This window comes from Coenobita brevimanus, chromosome 44, assembly GCF_032717465.1.
Source record: "Coenobita brevimanus isolate Jiangsu-jjx chromosome 44, ASM3271746v2, whole genome shotgun sequence".
Classification (NCBI taxonomy): Eukaryota; Metazoa; Arthropoda; class Malacostraca; order Decapoda; family Coenobitidae; genus Coenobita; species Coenobita brevimanus.
In genome coordinates, this window is record NC_136997.1 from 6304725 (window position 1) to 6321185 (window position 16461).

The 16461-nt window shown below is 42.7% G+C and overlaps 1 protein-coding gene across 1 annotated transcript in view; it reads left to right on the plus strand.

The window, feature by feature from the left end:
- The window catches only part of LOC145397955 (glutamate receptor ionotropic, delta-2-like), a 150288-nt gene that overhangs the window by 102149 nt on the left and 31678 nt on the right, over positions 1-16461 (plus strand). Inside the window, exons 4-5 of the mRNA XM_080270932.1 lie at positions 3731-3974; positions 4232-4381. Of these exons, the coding sequence (XP_080127058.1) occupies positions 3731-3974; positions 4232-4381 (394 nt within the window). The remainder of the gene's footprint in view (positions 1-3730; positions 3975-4231; positions 4382-16461) is intronic.

A 16461-nucleotide genomic window follows, 5' to 3' on the forward strand; every position in this document is an offset into this window, starting at 1 on the left:
ACTATGTGGTCTTGTATAGTATCGCATCATTTCAACGAGTAAAGGCTCCAACATGCTTGCATGCATCGGCCTTGGCCACCTAATGATGACTCTACACACTGCTCAATCCCTGCCAGCTTCCCTATTTAGTCCCTTATCCATAAGTTCACACTCTATGATCTTGTCTCAAGCCTCTTTAGGTCTTACTCGGGCAACCCGATCCCCTAGTTCACACTTCTCACTTTCTGCATCCCCCATCCTCTGAACATGCCCATATTATCTCAATCTTCCCCTCTTCATCACAACACCAATACACTACACTCCCATACTTCCTTTCAACTCTTGAATCATAAATCTAGATTCCCCAGCCCTTGCATTCAAGGATACACTACACATCCATCTAATCATTCTCATTTCTGTACGTTTGGGCCTACGAATAAAATCTTCCTTCACTGCCCAGGTCGCACTACCATACAACATTACACTCCCAACACATGCCGCATACAAAGATCCCTTAGCATGGAGAGAGAGCCCTCTCAGAGTTGGGAGAGGCAACAGGTCTGTGAACTTCCTCCAAACATTCCTCACCCCAACTTTACCCTAGCCCAGAGGTCAGCAACCTTAATCTGTCATGTCCCGAGCTATTTCGCACCTTCGACACCCCCCAATCCCGAGGTATTTTCGGAAAAAAAAAAATTGGCTAAAACCTCCGCTTTTGGTGAGAAACATCGAAATTTCATAGAGAAATCGCTCATCTGAGGTTTAAAATACACGATCCAGGTAGTAGTACCTCCTTACCTGACTGGGTTTTCTAACAGACTGGCACCAAAGAAAACGAGTTCTATTGGAGGGTAACTATTTCACACCACTCATAAATGGTATTTATATATTTACTTGGTACAAATTTATATGTAGTATGAGAGTATATTGGTTTTCAAACAGTAATATAGGCATTATAATCATTGTTTCACTCACTAACTCATCACCATACCTGACCATCGTTTGCCACATTACCTGATCATCATTTCTGAATGTTTCTTCCTCTAATGCTATGTAAACTTTGTCCTCCACATTGTCATCGATTGGGGAATCACTCTGGCCCTGAATTTCTTTATTGGCCAGGTCACTGGTAACAGGTGAATTGTCGAGACAGTGGCGTGCGGGGGGGGGGGGAGGTTATGCGGTGTAAGGCATTGTCCCTGCTTGGCATCTTGTAGAGTAATAGAGGAAGGTGTCCCGTGTATACATACAAAAAATCAAGTGCAAAAAATAAAAATTTTGCAAATTATGAACCTTCCAATTGCGCGACGTACCAGTACGTCGACGGGTCTGGCAAATGCAAAATGTTGCAACGTACCCATACGTCAACGGGACGCCTCGAGTTAAAGCTAGAATAGCCATTTACTTTAATATTTCATAAAAATGTAGTACTCTCGGAGCCACAGTGCAAAAAATTCTCATAAACTGAAATCTACAGTACTTCTAAATCTAAACAAAACATTACAGTGATATTGTTCGATCTACATATATTCACAAAGCTAATCAAACTATACAGTAATAATGTGTTCTGTAATTTATTCAATATGCGTATATATATATATATATATATATATATATATATATATATATATATAGATAGATAGATAGATAGATAGACAGACAGATTGATAGATAGATATAGATAGATAGATAGATATGAGAATACCCATATATCAGAGTAATATTAAATTAGTAGTGTAGTATGAATAATAATTATGACAGTCATAAAATAATACAAAGCATAGGCTACATTGGATTTATGAAAATTATAAGATCATATTCTGGTAACTTTAAGAGCAAATCCATTGGTTCTGAAAGAATAAATGATTATTTGTGAAGCTCCTGAGCCGCAAGTGTCCCAAAAGAGCCGCATGCGGCTCCTGAGCCGCAGGTTGCCGACCTCTGCCCTAGGTTCTCCTCATGGGAAAGCACCGAATCTGCACATGGATCTGTTTTTCTTCATGAATGTATTACTTCCATTGGACCTATGCCTCTGCTGGGGTAATTTCTGCTGTAACAAATTCCCCATGGACCCATATGCATCCCATGGACCTATTTCCCTATTGTCTATCCAGCCACCTTACCCACCTATCAACCCACCCAGCCCACTCTCCCTGTCCAACTACTTCACTCACCCTGCCTACCCCATCGTGTCCACACAACCACTCAAAAATCACCATCCCCACCCACCCACCCAACTCATCGTGCCATCTCACCACGCCCACCCACTCCTCACCGCAACAATCCCCTCTCACCCTGACTGCTACATCGATGAATTATCCGCCCACCAAGTTCTCCACCCAAATACCAAGCTCCAGCAACATGATCATTTCTGAATACACACGCACACACACACACACACACACACACACACACACACACACACACACAGATGTTTTGATAATACAGATTCTACGGAAGATGTAATCAAAACAATGGTGACTTATGTTCTTTCTTTTGACACTTTTCTTTTGCAATCCCTTTTCTTCCGCTGATATATGTTAATCGTCAGTATAACCCTGTCATTATGGTATTCTTCATGTAAATATTTTGTAACACTATATTCATCATCCAAAAGCAGTACCATTGGGTAACATACATTAAATAATATCATGCCAGTTTTGTTTTAGCGACCCCGAATAACACCGGTCAGTTGCCAGATCCACATTCTGTTTAGGTGGGAAACTTGGCCTTGTGATCTGTCCTCTAGGAATGGTGTAGCTCGTTGAACGGCAATCACCGCAAGTGTTTCAGGAAATCCTGAATGAGGCTGTACACACACTCAAAAAAGTATCGTTACACTTTCTGCGCGATACAAACTGACACCACGAATGAAACTTTGATAACATCCTTCCTCCAACCCTACCGGGACAGCTGGATTGTTCAGTCTGGAACTCATCGGACCCCCCTGTAATGATACTTTTTTGAGTGTGTACATCATTTTCATTTCGTTACTCTTTAAACCATCTACTGGGCAGGTGCTACTTCATTTATCATGCACATGGTAGCATCACACTGGACTAGAAGAGAGATGTGTAGCCATCCTGTTGTGTTTCCAGCCTTGCTTCAATAACATTAAGTCAAGAGACTGGTGTGTGAGATCGGCATATCGTCATCTGACCGCTGCAGTTTGCGACGTCACCATTATGGCAGCCATTTTTTGTTTTCGTGCCCGCAACTTGTCATATCAAGTGACACGAATAACAAAATTGTACAACTGTACTCAAATTATTTAATAAGTTCCAAAAAGTTCTAATCATTATTTCCTTATATTATCCGCCAACAGGAAATCGGCCACTTTCCTCCTTGGTGTGTTCAAAGCTGGCTATGTGTATGGTATCTGTATCACACATAGAAGCATTATGCAGTATCAACTATGTATTTGTTTTACAAGGTTCCTTACAAGCCACTTGCAAATCCTGGTGATCTGTTTTGATTCCTTTAGTATGACGAGGCATATGTTCCTGCTATTACCAATTGATGTTCTTTTCTTTTCTTCTTCTTGTTTTGATAAAGGCAGACCTCATCCTCTGAACGGGCTAGTCACCATCTCCATACTGTCTTAATAATACTATAACATCTTTGCTAAAGTCCTGCTTCCGCCTGACAATGCCACCTGCCTTAGAGCAAATTTCATGAAGTGGAGGAGGTAGAAACAGTCACCTCTTCTGAGAATTGATTAACCTTTTTTCTTGTCTCTTTCTCCACCAAGACCCAGTATGGCTGACTATGGAAGTTTCGTACCAGAAGCCTTGAAGTCTTCCAACAACCCCACTCTGGCTGCCTTGGGGGATAGACTGTTCTTAGACTCTAACCTTACACCGTTTGACCCATATGGTTCCCTGCTGGAGAGGGTTTATGCTGGAACTCATGCCCTGATAGTCTCAATTGATTATCTCATCTTTACACAGCATAAGAAAAAGGTTACTCGTTCAACCTACATCATGGACGACAAGGTAAGTATCTAGAAGACTCGCGCCAATTGTTTATTATGACATCCTTCCGGCTAAATATCGTAGCACATGAGAGATGAAATGAGTGAGGTTTCAAGAATTATAGTATCTAAAGAAGTATGGGCACTAAAACAATCCAAGAAAGAAAATGGAACAAACTGTATTCTGTGCACTTGATATTACAATAAAATTTCTTCTGAAAACTACATCTTCCATATCTTAAATGAAACTCACCATAATTATATCGTGCCACTTTATAGCTCTACAGAGGCTACATGTCGTGGTTCCTACGGCGCAACACTCCCTACACCACCATCCTGTCTAACCACGTCATCCGTCTGCTGGAGACCGGAATATTGGCCAAGATATACGAGACTCACAAAGGAAGTCTCATTGGAAAAGAAAACCAAGTGAGTCAAGTGATTATGGTTCATTGCTTTAGCCATTCTTTCCGAATGAAAAGTTTATTAAAGTTTTTTGTAAGATAAAGCAGCTACAAATGTTCTCTGCCATCTCTCTGCCATGATTCACTCTACCTATGCACGCCATAGTATGCTCTGACTTATACACAACTAACTACTTACTAAACCAAACAGCTGACAATACAGAGTATATGAGGGTTTCTTCATCTGTCTATCTAACCATCTATATCTGTCTACTGATCTATCTATATCTATACCTGTCTCTCTACATCTATCTATACTTGTCTCTCTATCTATGCACTGTTTATAAATAGAAAGCGAGCGAGCGAGCAAGCAAGCGAGCGAGCGAGCGAGAGAGAGAGAGAGAGAGAGAGAGAGAAGATAGATATATAGACAGATAATCAGCACATAAGTAGTGGACCCGTGGCACCGTAATTTCTATAAAAGGCAAATAAAAATAGACATGACATCCCCACAGCATTTCCTTTATTGTACAGTAATCCTTCCAATATCCACCAAAATAGAGCCAAAGGCATGTCCGGAAAATGGGCCCGTCCAGATATTGGGCCCCTGCCTCCTGGACTGGTATTTATGGACCCTAATCCAGCCTAACTCAGAAAAACACCTACACAACTCCCTACCGGACATGCAGAGCACCTATTTAAGGGCCTATTCACACCAACAAGGGACATAAAAGAGTGAAATAAATACAAAGGAACCAGAGAATGTGGTTTTAGAGGTGAATATGGAAATTATAGTACACTATTTTACACTATTCTGGGTACTTAAGTCCGTGGCCATCTCGATGAATAACCTGCCTCCTCTCAGACTCTGACAGTAAAAAGGTGCACCTAAAACACCTACAGTAATCAAGTCTTGCACTGCACTTAGTCATTTGTACTCTGAATTCTAATTTCTTAACACTGCCATTCTTTTCTCATTTGCGCTCTATTGTGCTTTCCTGCAACGAGTGTTGCACTCTGCACTAGTCTTTGCACTCTGAATTCCAATTTCTTAACAGTGCACCCTGTTCTTTACACTGCACAACACCGTAAATTCCCGTGTGGTCTAGTGGCGAGTTCTTGCTGTTATTCGCTGTCAGAGTCTGAGAGTAGGTGATGCAGGTGGCCTAGGGGCACGTCGATGGGACTTGGTGATGGACTACCCACTGCAGACGACTCTGAAGAGAGGCATAAGCTCACGTCCAGTGACAACTCCACCGTGGTTGATGTGCTGGGCCATGGCTCGGAGGTGGAAGGCCTGTCTTGGGGAGGCAGCGATGTGGAGCCAGGGCTGGCCACAGCAGGGGTAACGGGCCTGAAACATCTGTCAATGGTTGATTGACACAAGGAACGACAATTCTGGCGATTGATGATGTGCTGCCTGAAAGTGCACAATTCCTCCACAAGTTCCAAGGGCCCCATCTCCCTGTCGCAGTCTGGGTGTTCCAGGTAGTCGAGAACAAACTCGATGTGCTCCCAGAGTGTTCTCAGCTTGGGGATGGCTGGAGTAGTGGCACGCTGAGAGGAGTCTGCATAATCATCGCTGTCCTCATCGGAATCTTCAAGCTGGGTACTTGTACCGGCAACCGAAGATGCAATATCGATATCAGACGTGATCTAATACCCAGGATCGCCCTCGTCGTCATCCAACCACTCACGCACTTCGTCCACATCGACATCATCGCCAGCCGTGTGAAGACGTGCGTGGAAGTCATCCACATCAAAACCTAGAAAATCGTGCACCACATCAGCTCCGAGAAGCAGACGAGACCAACCATTTTCCAGAGTCCTGACAGAGACTTCCCTCCATATACTGGCCCAGTTGTAGATGGCAGACTTGATGTTGTAGCGGTGAAGGTTTTCCAAAGTCCGCTGGCCTCATGTGTCCTGTCTCTCCCTGTGCTCGTCCTCGTCCTCGAGATCAACCATCACCTCGTCCAGGAACTTCCGACAGTACAGCCTATTCATTGCCATGATCACACCTTGGTCCATTGGTTGGATGAGAGCAGTCGTATTAGGTGGCAGAAACAGGCACCTAATGCAACCATTCTCAGCCACCAACTCCTTGTCGAACAGATGCACAGGTGCATTGTCCAGATGAAGGAGGGCCTTTACCTGGTCGCACGGGATTCCCAGTGTGTTCGTCTGGTAATGGATGACCTCCTTGATGAAGTGCTGGTGAAACCAGTCTTTGAAGAGCTTGGCAGTAAACCAAGCATTCACAGAATGGTACCACACGACAGGAAGGACATCCATCACCCCATGAAGACACCAAGACTGCTTTGCACGGGCAACAATAATGGACTTGAGGTGGTGCATGTCGTTAGCATTGGCACAACACAAAGCAGATATCCGTTGCTTGCAAAGCTTGTGGCGAAGGACACACTTCTCCGTCTCCTCAGCTAGATTGTTCGTTGGCAGAGCAATTGTTGACTTGACCGAGAGTGAGGCCCTCCCTGTCGATCAAGCCCTTCACCTTCTGCCAAAACTCCTCTACTCCATCCTCATTGGCGTCCAGAGCTTCGCCATGGGCCTTACAATCGGTAAGTCCATGCCATAACCTGAAAGCGAAGAGCCAACCCTCGGATGCTTTGATGTCTGGGCCGGCATGGAGCCTTGCGAACTTCTCACCAGCAGCCTTCAACTCCGTACCATGCACCAGCACACCAGCAGCACGTTATTGACGACACCAAATCAGCATAGAGCGGTCAATTTCTGCAAACCTGGGAGGGTTCATAACCTTCCTCTCCACGTTGCATTTGGTCTTTGATGCGAAGTCAGCCATATATTGGGTAGGTGTGTCCCAAGATCTCTTGATACCAAACAATGTAGAGTGGGCCAGGTTGTATTCACAGAGGATGTGTGACATTGACCATCCCGTGTCCACCTTCTCCAATATCTCCCTCTTCTTCTAAAGAGTCAGAACCACTCGTTTCCTCTTCTCAGGCGATGAAGCCATTATCACACACACGAAGAAGAGGAAGGAGATGAACAGCAGAGCCTGCAGCAGGTAGGGCACCACCACAAAAGCGAGCACGTGGGCGGCCATGGTGACGAACGTGCACTCACGATGAAGAACAGATGGGAAACAGAGAGGAGGCAGCATCGCCCTGGCGGACGTCAGCGGAACTACGAGGCAAAACACAGCTGGTCCATGCCGCATGCCAGGTTTAAATTGCGGGGTTGCAAAAAATTCGAATTTTTAAAAAATTTCTACGTTTTGGGGGCAGTTTCGGGATTACGAAGTCCTGGGCCCAAAATATCTGGAAATTGGGGTGTCCAGGAATTGGGCATCTGGTTATTACAAGGATTACTCTATTTCACAAAATTATCAGACACCTCGCGTGGCCATCATCAGCGTGAGGACGGAGAACCCCACCAAGGAGCTCCTTGCCTTGAAGGGATCATACCCTGATATATATATATATATATATATATATATATATATATATATATATATATATATATATTTTATGTGTCTGACTCAAGGCATAGGCTTCACAGCCTGCTTTCAAAACCCAGTAGTCCTCCATAACATACACCTCTCTACATGTCACCACTTCGGCGCTAATACCCACCGTCTATATTGAATACATGCTAGGGCTGTCTCATACAGGACTAGTGTAATGGTATTAGATGGGGTATTTTTACAAGTCGGCAAGTCTTCTGGTAGATCAGTAAAGTCTGAGTTCATGAAATCCAAATCCTTAAACTGTTCCCTGCCCCAGCATGAATTTGAACCTTGGTCCGGTAGGACTGCAAGCCACCTCTTTGCCGATTGAGCCACTGTGTGTATGAGTCCGTGTACATTAGGGTGCTTTTATAACACAACGGATGAATTTTAATTGAACTGCACCATAATGGAGAACTCATTATCTCATGAAGTTCATTTAAAATGAATCATGCTAAATTGATATGAAATTCATTGCAATTCAGAGGTTGCTCAATGTCACCAAAGTTTTAAACAATGTACACAGTAACTTTAGAAATAGGACACTGGCTGCTCCAAATCAGTTTAATTTACTGATGGATGCAGAAGGAAGGGAGGGAGGAATAATGAAGAACTAGCACCAAGCCATAGTATAGCAATACGGCACTAAGGTAGCAGGAATCGGAGTAAATGATTCTATTAAATGTATGATATGAAGAGCAGTAAGAAAAGCGATAACAGTGGATATAGAAGCAGTGTGGGAGTCACCTAGAAAATGAGTAAGTTGTGGGGGCCAACGTAGTAAGGAAAGCTGAGGGAAAGCTGCGAAACGTTGTTGGAATGTAGACAGATAAGAAAGAGATAACGGATAGTCATAGGGCAGTTACAATGTGAGCAGATGGGCTGAGGATCATGGCTTATCAAAATGACCATGAGTTAGGCGGGTATGGCCCAAGCGAAGACGAACAAGGATAGTCTCCGATCGACGATTGGGATGGGTTGATGTGCGCCAGTGAAAAATGGGTTAAACAAGATGAAGTCTGTTGTGAACCTGTTAGTTACAGGTTGATTGTCAATGATCACGGAAGAGATTCGTTAGAAAAGGGAAACAGTCAAAGGCAGGAATGGGACGGAAAGAGGACCCAGAGGAGAAATTTGCAGAGCGTGCCACTGAGGCAGCTTGTTCATTACCTGTAATCCCAGTATGGATAAGAATCCAGGAGAAGCGAATTGACTTTTTTTTTTTTTTTTTTAGCAGAAAGGTGGAACAGCCACCCCTGAATTTGGGTGATTAGATGATGAGAAGAAGGCGTGGTGTGTAAGGGTGTGAGCACACAGAGGGAATCGGAGTAAATAGCAAAGGTGGAGGAAAAGGGCCTAAGAAAAGACTTCAGAGCCAAACAAAGAGCATACATTTCTGCAGTGAGGATATTGTACTTGCAATGGAGGGAAGTGTACTTTGGAAGGAGGAGTCAGGAGACACAGCAGCAAATCCAGCACCATGACAAAATTTAAATCCGTCAGTAAAGATATGCGTGGCAGAAGAGTGACAGAACATTGCCTATATCCGTGAAAATGGGAACAAAACGTATTTTGGGGAAGAAAAGACTTACAAAGGAAAAAAAAGGAGGCGGAAGCCAAGGAGGGATGGAAACTCGATGTAATGAAAGAATAGGAAAGGCAAAATGAATAACCTTCTGAAGAAGTGTGGAGACCCGAAGGGGGACTGGAAGAAGGAGATGAGAGACCTAGTGAAAGGAACGTTGGAGAAGGCTAAGAGGACGGAGTAACTTATATGTAGGAATCTGTAGGAGACGTGTATAAAACCTGAGAGTGAGAAGAGAACGATGATAAGTGAGGGGGGAAATGAGACTTGTAGCGGGGGTCAACCGAAAAACACCAACAGCCAAACGAGATCAGCATGATGAACAGAATCAAGCCTAGAAAGGGTGTGGGTGGAAGCGGAAGAATAGACTTGGCAATCATAATCGAGTTTGAAAGGAATAAAGGAAGACGAGGAAGTGTGACGATATCAGCACCCCATGTAAGGTGAGACAGCATTTGCAGCAAATGAAGACAATGAAGAGTAGAAGATTTGAGGGAAGAAATATGCACATTCAAATTTGAACGGGAGTTCAATGTGAGGCAAAGCAATGTGGTTGAGAGTTGGTAAGGAAAAGGGATGCTATTGAAGTACAGAGAAGGCTGTGGCATGGTTCAAGAACAAGTAAACGTTACTGCTCAGGGCTTAGTGGTAGAAAAGCGAAATCCATGAGTGGTAGCCCATGTAGAGGCAGCATCGACGGAGGACTGAAGAAGGGATTGGAGCCGAGGCAGATCTGAATCTGCAGCGTAAAAAGCTAAATCATCAACATATGAAGAGGCGGAAACAGAAGGGGGTAGAGAAGAGACAATGCCATTTATATCTATAAGAAAAAGGGTGCCAATAACAGTGCAGCCTTGGGGGACACCTTCATGTTAGTGAAAGGCACGGGAAAGGTGGTCTTTCAGACGGACATGAAAGGTTCAGAGGGAAAGAAAAATTTGAAGAAAAACACCTATGTCATCATGCAAACCATGGAAACGCAGACAACAAAGAATACGATACCTCAGTGCTGTATCGCATGCTTTTCCAAAATATGAAAAAAAAAAAAAATGGCAATGACCGACTGGCGGAGTGAAAAGGCAGAGCGGATAATATGTTCAAGTTTGAGGAAAGAATCTAAGGCGCTGCGTGCTTTGTGATACCCAAACTGTCAGGGGGAAAGAAGACTACGTGATTTAAGGTGCCATATGAGTTGAGTACTGACCATCAGTCCAAGCAGTTTACATAAACAGCTAGTCAGAGCTTTGAGACGGTGATCTTGAGGATGTTGCCAAGGTTTACCAGGCTTAAGAAACGGGAGGATGATCACTATACGTCAGGCAGAAGGAAAGAAACCTATCCAAAATTAATTATTGAGGGTCAAGAGAAAGGACGTTGCTTGTGGGGAAAGATGTTTTGACATAGTGTAAGTCCTTCACTTATATTTTTACAGGATTTAAGTGAAGACGACAGTTTAAGAAATGAGATGGGAGCGTCAAAAACTTCCTCAGCTGAAAACGTACAAGCAATTAGTATGGATTCACTATCAGATTTAAGGCAATGAAGTTCTGGAGAGAGATGAGACCCTCTAATAATAAGGATAAAATAATTACCCAAGGCATCTGCGTCTAAGAAACTATCAGCCACAGACTGGCCATCACTATGAAGAACCGGGACTTGAGGTGGGATATGACTGCCTGATATTCTACGAAGTCGGGACCAAACTGCTGGAACAGGTGTATTCACAGAAATAGAAGAAACATAGTCTCTCCAACTAGATTACTAGAGCATTTAAGCCTAATGGATGGTACTATGTAAGGTAGCAGCAGCTCAGCGATGTATGAGGTTACAAATCCGATCAGGCGTGGACTGTTTATGACGAAAACTTTTCCAGGCAGCACGTTTCACACGGAGAAATCGCAAACAAGTAAAAGTCCAACACGGAAAGCGTTGGGCAGTAGACGGTGGTGTATCATAGGGACTGAAAAACCAGGACAAGGAAGTAGGGCAAAATATCTTGTGGAGACGAAGACGAAGGAGGAAGAGGGTGCACTGTAAGGGAAGAAAATAACTCCCAGTCAGCAGCATGGAACTGCTAATGAGGAGGACGAGGAGAGCGAGAGGACAGTAAAAGGCAAGACAGAGTTTCCCGAGGAAGTGATCACCAAAAAGATTGTCTCCTATTACCGACCAATGAAAATGAAGAGAAATAAAAGATGAGCAAAAGGACCAATTCAGACAAGAGAGAGAATGAGTACGGAGATCAAACTGAGGAGCTGAACCACTGTTAAGGATAAATAGATCTTGAGAAGAAAGAAACTGTCCTAATAAGCATTCTAGTGGTGATCACAGTCACCCCACAGAGAATGCCGGCCATTAGAGTTAAACCCCCGTCACACATTCCATAATCGAACCACGATAGCGCCACTAATTCAGTTATTGGCTCTGTCGTGAAATTTGACCATGATGAACGCTGATAACAAACAATGTCACGATGGCTGTAAGCATGTGTCATGATGGTCGTAAGATGGTCACGGTGGAGTCATGATAGCTGTAAGACTGAGTCACGATTGGCAGATTTTCAAATTTTTAATGGTCATTTTGTCGTCACAATGAGGCCACGATCACCATGATAGTGCCATGACAGAGTCACGACGGTGCCATGACCATACCACGATAGCGTCAAGAGTTATACCCACCCACCCCTGAGCATTCAAGCTGGATCGAAGAGACGCCCAGTCAAGTCCAATCACTGAGGCCGCAAAAAAGTGCAAAGGTCTATCGTGACTCTATCATGATCCATAATAGGCTCTATTGTGACTCAACTGCCGTATTCTTAGGGTTATCGTGACTCCATCTTGGGAACATCGTGACACATGTGTGATAACCGTCAAATGATTGTCAAAATTATTAGCTCTAAGGTGACTCATGCTTGCTTCTATCGTGACGCATTCGGCAGAGTATTAGGGCTATCGTGATTCACTCGTATCTTTTTTTGTCATGACAGAGTCATGAAAGAACCTACGACGGCCACGACAGAGTCACGTAGCTGCAACAAAGATCACGATACGGTCACATAAGACTTACGATTGCACTACGTTGGGTACAAAAATCAGGGAGCTTCCCGATAAATTAAAGCCCCCATCACACATTCCATAATCGGACCACGATAGCGCCACTAATTCAGTTAGTAACGGCATCATGTCCTGATTATGGGTCTATCGTGATCGATCATGACACATGGCGCACTCGGCCGAGACCACGAGAAAATAACGCAAGCGTTAATTTATGTATGAAATGAAAAGTATATATGACTCAGGGCCGTGCACACGGGTGGGGGGGGGGCGGTTAACACCCCATTTGGAAAGAATGAAAATTCGAATGAATATAATTCTACAAACGCAGCTCATTAATCAAATCCTGTTAAGAATATTACGAGATAGAAAAGAAAATAATAGAAAAAGTGTTAAAAAGTTCTACAAAATACAGGCAAGAACGACTAGAAACGTTCACAAACTCCCAAAAGTTGTCAATCTTCACCTGTTAACTTCAGTGAAGCCTTTGTTATCACCATGAACGTGGGATATTTTGTATTCTAAATAAAAAATCTGGAGGTAACAAGAGCAATTGAAGACCTCATAGTTATATGTAATTAAAATAAAGTAATTCCTTTCAGGACACATATTTTGATGCTCTGTTGTGCTATTAATTCCTTAGTAAATTTTAATTCCTCTATAAATTGCATAAAAATTGTACTGATTTATTAATCTTCCAATGTTACATGTAGAGTAATTTAGTATGTTAGTTGCTAGGGTAAAGTTGTAATATTCTGAACACTTTCCATATTTATAACAGGGACTTACCTTTTCTGAATTGCCCTAACTTCCAAGGTGCTCTATCCATTGATATCCACATTCCTTTCATTTCCAAGGTTCTGTAGAGTTCAGTATGTAAATTACCATGAGTTTGTACCCTATCAGTGCTTTAGTCAGTTACAGTACCCAAGTTTACAGTACTGTGTTCCTTAATTTTGTGGGTACTTAAGGCACTCCAGTCGGAATGAGCCAGTGCAGGTTTACATCCAAGGGATGGCTGGGGTATATTTCTCAAGTAATGCCACTTAGGGATGAGTGAGGCTGGTCGTTCTCATCTTAAATGTCTTGATCAACTTGCTTAGCCCCGGGCTCAGGCGCTTCTCATCACGCAACAAGGGATTAGATGATGAATGAGTAAATGAATGAATGAGATAATGTGAGCAAACTATGTTATGAAAAAATATATTATTCTTCAACCCCCTCCCCCTTCCAAAAATCCCGAGCAAGGGCCTCATACGAATGCACAATCCCAGCTATGACATACCTCTATCTGACCTGAAAATTGCCAGAATCTCGGGAAACAAACCAATTAGAACACAGAGTACATTGGAAAGATTCAGGGTTAGAAATAAATTTGCGGGAGGAAGAGATCAATTTGGGCGAGAGAGTAGACTAAAGTCAAGAGCACTATATAAGTTTTAAAAGAACAGAAATGGAGGTGAGCGTGTCATGTTACAATAATAAGGGATAACCGATGAAGCAAGAGGCCGATTGACTGCAGTCACAGAGATTGCATGCATAGCGTAAAAAAGGCCTAACAGGAGGTACAGAGATTAGGTAAAGAAATCTGCAATGAAAAAAATGGCAAAGGATTGGCTCTGTCAAGGAATTCGAGATGGTTAGAGGAGGGCTTTGTTCAGTAGTGGCTTTGCAATTGCTGCTACTACTACTGCTGCTTACACACACACACACACACACACACACACACACATATATATATATATATATATATATATATATATATATATATATATATATAGAGAGATAGATAGATAGATAGATATAGATAGATATATAGATCGATATATAGATATATATATATATATAATATATATATATATATATATATATTTATATATATGTGTGTATTTATATATATATATATATATACATATTTATTTATTTATTTATTTACAGTATTTATTTATTTATGCGAGGAAAAAGGAACCAAGAGCTATGAGCCCGCATAAAAGTTCCTTTCAAGAAAAAAAACAAAAACAATACAAAAGAGAGCAAAATTCATGATCTGATCATTTCGAGATGTCTGGACACTCTGCGTTTGAAAGACTGGAGGTCATAGGAAGTACGAAATACAGACAGAGAGAGACAGTTCCTGAGTTGACCTGTGGTATAAATGAAGGACTGGGAGTATCGGTTAACTCTTGTATTAGAGAACTGGACAGAAAGGGGATGAGAGTTTGTTGCTAGATGGGTGCTACACGCCCGTCGTAAAGGTGGAGGGATGCTAGCAGACAATTCAGAGGAGCAGTGACCATGGAAGTAACTTCTGGAAAGAGATAAAGATGCAACAGTGCGGCGAAGAGACAGAGGGTTAAGAGAGCCAGTAAGAGGAGGTAAGAGGAGGAAAGTTAAAAAGACGAAAAGCCTTTGACTCCAACCTGTTGTGAAGAGCTGTATGTGGGGAGCCTCCCCACACATGAGAGTTGTACTCTACACAGAGGTGAATAAAACCAGTGTATAAAGATAACAAATGTGCAGGGGTAAAGAAGGAACGGAGTTGGCTTAACACACCTAATCTCTTGGAAGGAATGTAATATGATCTTCCCAAGATAAATCCCGAGTGAATGAAACCCCAGACATCTTCAAGGATGATGCAAGATTGAGCTGGATAATATTATACATTAGAGGGTACTCCTGTGGAAGATTTTGTCGGGTTGATAGATGTAACAACTCAGTTTTTGATGCATTAAAAACAAGATTATTTTTACCCCAGTCAGAGATACGAGCCAAGTCAGACATTAGGTGTACCATAGCCTCATCCCTTGTTTGCTGATGTAACTGCTGAGATGGACGTTGCAGGAACCGAATGGAAAGGTGAAGGGTGGAATCATCAGCGTATGAGTGGATAGGGTTAGATGTACAGCTTAGATCATTGATGAATAAAAGGAAGAGAGTTGGTGGTATGACAGAGCCCTGAGGAACACCACTGTTGATAGGTCTAGGAGAAAAATGATTGCCCTCTACAACAGCGGCTATAGAACAACTAGAAAGGAATCTGAAGATAAAGGCACAGATAGAAGGATAGAAACCGTAAGAGGGAAATTTGGAAATTAGAGAATTATGCCAGACTCGATCGAAAGCCTTTGAGATGTCAAGTGCAATGGCAAAGCTTTCCCCAGTGTCCCGAAAGGAGGATGGCCAGGAGTCTGAAAGGTAGGTGAGAAGATCGCCAGTGAAGCGTCCCTGACGGAACCCATACTGATGATCAGAAAGAAGCTTGTGATAGGAAAGATGCTTTAAAATTTGTCTGTTAAGAATAGACTTCAAAACTTTTGAGACACAGGATGTTAAAGCAATTGGACGATAGTTAGAGGGTTGTGAATGGTCACCCTTCTTTGGGACTGGCTGAATGAGAGCAAACTTCCAGCAAAGAAGGAAAGGTACAAGTTGACAGACAAAGGTAAAAGAGTTTACCTAGGCAGGGTGTCAGCACAGAAGCACAGTTCTTGAGGACAACAGGAGGGACTCCATCAGGTCCATATACCTTGTTATTATTGAGGCCAGTAATGGCAGAAAATTCATCAGCTGAACAAATTTTTGTCAGCCATGAGGAAGTCAGAGGGGAAAGTGATGGAGGAACAGCACCAGAATCGTCTAAAGTGGAACTGGAGAAGAAAGTCTGAGAGAAAAGATCTACTTTATCAGTAGAAGAAATGGCTACAGAGCCATCAGGGTAGAAAAGAGGAGGGAAGGATGATGACGTAAAGTTGTTAGAAAGGTTTTTTGTGAGGTGCCAGAAGAAAAGGGAAGAATTCGAGTTGGAGAGTTGAGAGCATATAGTACAGATGAAATTATTTTTAGCAGAGTGAAGAACAGACTTAGCATGATTCCGGACAGAAACAAAAGAGATGTAATTCAGGGATAGGTTGGTTCTGGTACCTTTTATTGGCCCTCTCCTTGTTGCGGACAGCATTAGAACAAGCATGATTTAACCA